At 57.5% G+C, this 7,206-nt stretch overlaps 1 protein-coding gene across 1 annotated transcript; it reads right to left on the bottom strand.

Moving 5' to 3' along the window:
• Positions 1–740: 740 nt before the first annotated feature.
• On the bottom strand, positions 741–1,922 carry LOC308269261 (carbohydrate sulfotransferase 6-like; the record flags this gene model as incomplete). The annotated part of the gene is made up of 1 exon (XM_080704540.1): positions 741–1,922. One exon carries the CDS (start codon positions 1,920–1,922, stop codon positions 741–743), a length of 1,182 nt encoding a protein of 393 aa, XP_080560666.1.
• Between the last annotated feature and the right edge of the window lie 5,284 nt (positions 1,923–7,206).

The following is a 7,206-nucleotide window of genomic DNA, read 5'->3' as shown; positions in this document are numbered from 1 at the left end:
GCTAGGAGACAGGGCTTTATTTGCACTCCCGCCTTTATGACCTCCTTTTCTTGCTCTGTGACCTGCGACAAGTCCCTTGGCATCGGAGTTTTGTTTCACAGGCTGAGAGCGACTCCGTTTTCAGACTGAACACAGGTTTATTACATTTATTTCCGGAATGATGATCTTTCTCTGCAGGGCTAATCAAAGGTGCATGTCCCTGGGTGTGGGGTGTAGACTTCAGGATTTCCTCCAATTTTTCACTGATAATACCAGCGAGAAATCTGTACCCTTGGTCTGATGAAGGGGGTGGTGGTGGTGAAGGCAGGCACAGAGTCCGGGGAGTGGGGGTGGGGGCAACAAACTTACGGAGCCAGCTCACTTGGGTGCCCCTCCACTCCCAGCCAGGGCCCAGACCCCCTTCTCGGGCCCTGCCCAGAGCTTCCCAGGGAGGAGAGCCTGAATCATCGGAAGGCGGGCTGGGCTGGGGGCCCAGTCGCCTGTGCGCTCATTAGAGGGGGCGGCCAGGGTTTGGCTTCCCGCGCAGCTCCTAAGGAGCACTCAAAGGGAAGCCAAAAATCGGGGGTGGGGGCAAGAAGCCTGGAAGTGGGACGGGGGGGGGGGGTGTCTCCGCGCCTCCCCGGCACAGGGCAGGATCCTGCAGGCACCGGGCCCGGGGCCTGGCCGCCTCTGCCCGCGCCCAGCGCCCTGGGGGGGGGGTGGGGGGGTGGGGGGGTGGGGGGGTGGGGGGGTGGGCTCCGCTACGGCCCTTCGGTGGTGGCCGACGCCCAGCTGAAGCTGCGGGGCCCCAGCGGCAGCAGCAGGTCCAGCCCCAGGTCGCGCAGCTCGGCCTCGGAGTCCACGGGCCGGTAGCCCAGCAGCTGCAGCGCGCCGGCGCACAGCTCCTGCACCCGGCGGATCCTGGCGAAGGGCAGCGCGTGGCGCCAGGCCTGCGACACGTTGCGGGCGTCCCGGGCGGTGGTCTTGAAGGCCTCGGCGCGGCCGCCGGGCCCGGGCCCGTGCGTGGCGTTGTGGATCCAGGCCTCGAGCTGCGGCGTGAGGCGCAGCCCCGCGAAGTCGTAGAGCGCGCGCACGTGGCGCCGCGGCCGGCGCGCCAGGTCCTCGAAGCGCACGAGCAGGTAGCGGCCGCGCAGGGAGGCGGGCGGCCGGCGCAGCGCCGCCTCGGCCATGCGCACGTGGCTGCGGCACACCTCCGCCACCACGCGCAGCGGCGGGTCGGCGCCCCCGGCCGCGCCCCCGGCGCCCAGCACGATGGCGTCGTCGCGCGCCAGCGCCCGCGCCGCGCGCTCCCGCGAGCGCAGCACGGCGCGGGGGTCGCGCACCAGGTGCACGATGCGCAGGTTGAGCGCGGGGTCGGCGAGCAGCGGGTAGAGCACGCGCAGGTCGAAGAAGCGCACCTCCTTGAGCACCACGTGGCTGTAGGAGCGGCAGGCCGCCTGCGCGCCCTCGAAGGGCTGCCGCGCGCACAGCGGCCGGCACACCGCCTCGCTGCTGATGGCGCCGCGGCCGAAGGCGCCGCAGGCGGGCGGCGAGCACAGCGCGCGGCTCGCGGCCCACTGGAACAGGTCCGACAGGTTGCGGCGGCGCCACGGCAGGTAGGCGTCGAACACCGCCATGTCGCACAGGAACACCGAGCGCACCAGGTCGCGCACCGCCATGTGCAGCGCGGGGGCGCTGCCCTGCGACAGCGCCGTCCACACGTGCCACGCGGGCTCCATCAGGTAGAAGACGTCGGGGTGCTGGCTGAAGAGCTGGCCCACGAACGACGAGCCCGAGCGCCACGACGACAGCACCAGCACGTGCACGCGGCCGCCGCCCGCCGCCGCCGGGGCCGGGGGCCGCCACGCCAGGAACACCAGGAGGCAGGTCTGCGCCAGCAGCAGCGCCGCCACCGCCGAGCCCGACACGCGCGGCAGCCGCATGGCGGGGCGGGGCTGCGGGAGGGGGGGAGCGGGGGTGAGCCCCCAGCCCGGCCCCGGCAGGGGCCCCCCACCTCCCCCAAGCCGGCCTCCCCCCCCCCCAGGTAGCGACTTAAACCTCCATCAGCTGGGGAGGGGGCTGTGCACGCTTGCCATCCCTGGGGTAGGGAGGCTGAGACTGGAGGATCGCAGGTTCTCGGCCACTCTCAGCTGTTTAGTGAGGCCCTCTGCAACTCAGTGAGACCCGGTTTCGAAATAAAAAAAATTAAATAAATGAATAAAGCCGGGCGTGGTGGCGCACGCTTGCCATCCCAGGAGTCGGGAGGCTGAGACTGGAGGATCGCAGGTTCTCGGCCACTCTCAGCTGTTTAGTGAGGCCCTCTGCAACTCAGTGAGACCCGGTTTCGAAATTAAAATAAATAAATGAATAAAGCCGGGCGTGGTGGCGCACGCTTGCCATCCCAGGAGTCGGGAGGCTGAGACTGGAGGATCGCAGGTTCTCGGCCAGTCTCAGCTAACTTTATTTATTTTATTTTATTTTTTATGTTTTTGGTGGTACTGGGGGTGGAACCCAGAGGACTTCTACCTCCAGGCTATACTCTCAGACCCATTTATATTTTATTTTGGAAACAGGGTCTTACTAAGTTGCTGAGAGCCTCACTAAGTAGCAGAGGCTGGCTTCGAACCTGCGCGATCCTCCTGTCTCAGCCTCCCAAGCGCGGGGATTACAAGCGCGCGCCACCTTGCCCGGCTCTCAGCTAACTTTATGAGGCCCTGTGCAACTCGGTGAGACCCTGCTTGGAAATTAAAACAAATAGCCGGGCGTGGGTGGCGCCCGCTTGGGATCCCAGCATTCAGGAGGCTGAGACTGGAGGATCGCGGTTCACGGACAGCCTCAGCTGCTTAGTGAGGCCCTCTGCAACTCAGTAAGACCTGGTTTCGAAATAAAAAAAATAAAGCCGGGCGTGGTGGCGCAGGTTTGTAATCCCAGTGCTTGGGAGGCTGAGACTGGTGGATCACGCAGGCTCGGAGCCAGCCTCAGCTACTCAGTGAGGCTCTCAACAACTCAGTGAGACTCTGTTTCCAAATAAAATATAATATAGGTCTGGGAGTGTAGCCCGGAGGTAGAAAGTCCCTGGTTTCCACCCCCAGTACCACACACACACACACACAAAAAAAAAAAAAAAAAATAGGGCAGGGGGTATATATAGCTCAGAGATCCAATCTCCCTGGGTTCATCCTCGGACCCACAAAAATAAATAAAAAGGCACAATTTTTGTACTAAAAGAGCAGAGGGCTGGGGATGTGGCTGGGCGCCGGCACGCTCACCTGGCCCGCAGAGGGGCCGCTTACCCCTTCCTGCTGAGGGTGCTTACTGCTGTGCAAGGCCGCTGGGAGAGCTGCCCACTCTGATCACAGATCCATAGGAGAGGCCTGGAGGTTCCCGGGATCTGAAAAAGCAGGAGGAACACTGGGTCAGAGCCTCCCAGGAAGGGGGCTCGGCACAACTCTCCAGGGACCGGAGCCCAGCTGCCCTGCCTCAGCCAGCGCGGGGCGGTCCCTATCCTTGTGGAGCAGAACCGTCAAGGAACCTGATGGTGTCACCAGGAACAGCCCACCACGTGAGCATCACGGAAGCCTTGGTCCGAATACCAAGGGGCGCGCCTGGATCCTGGCAGACCCCGCCTCCCTGCATCCACCTTGCGGGCCAGAGCAGCCTGAGCCACCCGTCGGCTCCCCGCAGGCTTCCAGCCTCTCTCCCCACCATTCCCACCGCAGTCCTCACTGCTTGTCCAAAGCGCTCCGTGCTCCCGCACCCCCTGCCGTGGGGGTCCCAGCCCTGACCTCCACAGGCGCCCCTCAGCTTCCTGCAGGGCCCTCACGCGTGCCTCTCGGGGGCACGCATCTCCCTGCTTTGCGTGCAACTCCAGGGTTGGGATTGTGATCTTTTTCCAAAAGAGCATCTGGCCTTCGGCATCCAGGCGGGGCTCGGCACTGCACAGGTGTACGGGAGACTGTGCCTACTCAGGACCTGTTCCCCTTCCAGGAAAAGGCCTCGAGATTTTCCCTTGGGGAAGCACCTCTCTCCACTCAAAGCCTACGTGGTTTGGGTAGAGCTGACCGCCTACCCCCTGGCCAGAAAGGGTCAGGTGTCCCCAGACTGACTCACTCGAGTCATTGCACACTTGCGCCCTCCACGCCCACCCCACTGAGAACTCTGCATCTGGACCCAGCTGTGTAAGAGTCACACCTGGGTGGAATGCTTTCTCTCAAGGTGGAAGCTAGGGAGAAACTGGGGTGCCAGAGGGAGTCTGGGGAGGGAACAGGGAGGGAGCTGGGAGGTTGGAAGCTCACCAAGTGCTCCCTGCGCGTCCCCATCACTCTGAGCCGCAATGATGTGGGATCGCAATACTCCAATAAAAGCACCTGTGAGCCGGGCGTGGTGGCGCATGCCTGTAATGGCAGTACTTGGGAGGCTGAGGCAGGAGGATCGTGGGTTCGAGGACAGTGGTTACACTCTCACCAACCTAGGGTGACCCTGTTCCCAAATAAGAAATAAAACCGGACCGCCGGGCATGGTGGAGCACACTTGTAATCCCAGCATTCCGGAGGCAGAGACCGGGGGATCGTGGTTCGTGGACAGCCTCAGCTGCTTAGTGAGGCCCTCTATAACTCAGTGAGACCCTGTTTCATTTTATTTTATTTTTTGGGGTACCAGGGGTGGAACCCAGAGGCTTTCTACCTCCGAGCTATACTCCTAGACCTGTTTTTGGAAACAAGATCTCACTAAGTTACTGAGAGCCTCACTAAGTAGCTGAGGCTGGCTTCGTAAATGTGTGATCCTCCTGTCTCAGCCTCCCAAGCGTGGGGATTACAAGCCTGTGCCACCACGCCCAGCTAGTGAGACCCTGTTTCAAAAATAAAAAACACTTAGCCGGGCGTGGGGCCGTACACCTGTAATCCCAGTACTTGGGAGGCTGAGGCAGGAGGATCACGGCTTGTGGACAGCCTCGGCTACTTAGTGAGGCCCTTTGCAACTCAGTGAGACCCTGTTTCAAAATAAAGAAGAAATAGCCGGGCTTGGTGGCGCACGCTTGTAATCCCCGGGCTTGGGAGGCAGACAGGAGGATCGCGCAGGTTCGAAGCCAGCCGCGCTGGCTTAAGAGACCTTGTTTCCAAATAAAAAATATAAAGTAGGTCTGGGAGTGTAGCCCGGAGGTAGAAGGGTTCCATCCCCAGTACCACCAAAAAATAAATAAATAAATAAATAAATAAAAACAAATAAATAAAAAGAATAAATATACACACAAATGGCCAATAAGGACAAGGAAAAGCGCTCTGCATTTTTGGTCACTAGAGATGTGCAATTGGAAACCTCAAGGACCATCACGTCTTATCCCCTATGACAGTGAGAGACACAGCTGGGCGGGGAAACTCAGTGCTAGAGCCTTTGGTGAGCACGCACCAGGCTCTGGGGTCCATCCCCAGCAGCACCACCACCACCAGCGCCCTTCCCCCAGAAAAAATGGCAAGCATTAGTGAAAAGGGGAGAAGGTGGAGCCCTCGCACAGTGCTGCTGGGAATGTAAAATGGATGGTGCAGCTGCGATGGAAAATAGCCTGGCAATTCCTCAAAGGCTTAATGGAGTCACCATATGAGGCTGATTCCAGGCCGAGCTGTATAGCCAGGAAAATTGAGAGCATATGGTCCCACAAAAACACAGTCGTCAATTTTCATGGCAGCACTATTTATAATAGCCCAGAAGTAGGGACATCCGCAAAGTGCATCCGTTGGTAAATGGACAAACACGATGTGTTAGTGTAGACCACAATAGAAGAGCCCCTGGCAATTCAAAGGTATAAGGTGCCGATAGGATCTAATGTGTGAATATATGATAAACCAGTAAGTTGTACTCTTTATTTTTTAGCCATTTCCCCCCCCCCCCTGGGGATGAAGCATAGGAGGCTTCTACCTCCGACACCCAGCCCTTTTTAATTTTTTGCTTTGAAACAGGACCTCATTAAGTCGCTATGGGCCTCACTAATCTGCTGAGGCTGGCTTTGAACCTGTGATCCTCCTGCCTCAGTCTCCCACGTACTGGGAGTACAGGCATGGGCCACCCTGCCTCGTTTAAAGATTATACTTTTTTGTATATGTGTGGCACTGGGGATGGAACCCAGGGGCCTTCTACCTCTGATCTATACCTGCAGCCTTATTTTTAGTTATTTTGATACAGGGTCTCACTGAGTTGCAAAGGGCCTCACTAAGTAGCTGAGGCTGTCCTCAAACCGTGATCCTCCTATCTCAGCCTTCCAAATGCTGCAATTACAAGCCTGCGTGCGCCACTATGCCTAGGTAAGATTATACTTTTAAAGTATTCAATTCAGCTGGGTGTGGTGGCGCACGCTGGTAATCCCCGCGCTTGGGAGGCTGAGACAGGAGGAGCACGCAGGTTCGAAGCCAGCCTCAGCTACTTAGTGAGGCTCTCAGCAACTTAGACCCTGTTTCTAAATAAAGTATAAAATAGGTCTGGGAGTATAGCCTGGAGGTAGAAAAGCCCCTGGATTCCACCCCACTACCACAATAAATAAATAACTAAATAAATTCATTCATTAAAAAAAGCAAAACTGGGAGTGTAGCTCAGAAGTAGAATGCCTCTGGATTTCATCCTCAGTACCACAAAAAGAAAAATAATTAAATAATAAAGTTTACAATTCACTGGGCATGGTGGTGCACACCAGTAATTCCAATAGTTGGGAGGCTAAGACAGGAGGATGTCCATTCCCAGTACCACACACACACACACACACGCACACACACACGCACACACGCACGCACGCCAGGTGTGGTGGCATATTCCTGTAATCCCAGTACTTGGGAGGTTGAGACAGGAGACTTTTACATTTAGGGAAGCCTCAGCAATTCAGCAAGACCCTCGGCAACCGAGTGAAGCTCTCACCAACCTAGCAAGACCCTGTTTCCAAAAAAAAAAATCAAATATAATAGGGCTTGGAATCCAGTACTTGAGAGGCTGAGACAGGGGGGTATAGCTTGGAGGTAGAAGGCCCCTAGGTTCAATCCCCAGCATCACACACACACACACACACACACACAATAATAATAATAATAATAATAATAATAGTAATAATAATAATAGGGCTTGGGTGTAGCTTGGAGGTAGAAGGCCCCTGGGTTCAATCCCCAGCACCACACACACACACACACACACACACACACACACACACATAATAATAATAGTAATAATAATAATAGGGCTTGGGTGTAG

The sequence above is a fragment of the Muscardinus avellanarius genome, assembly GCF_963383645.1.
Source record: "Muscardinus avellanarius genome assembly, chromosome: 10".
Lineage (NCBI taxonomy): Eukaryota > Metazoa > Chordata > Mammalia > Rodentia > Gliridae > Muscardinus > Muscardinus avellanarius.
Note: the sequence above shows the minus strand (reverse complement) of the source record. Positions and strands in the feature narration are given on the sequence as shown.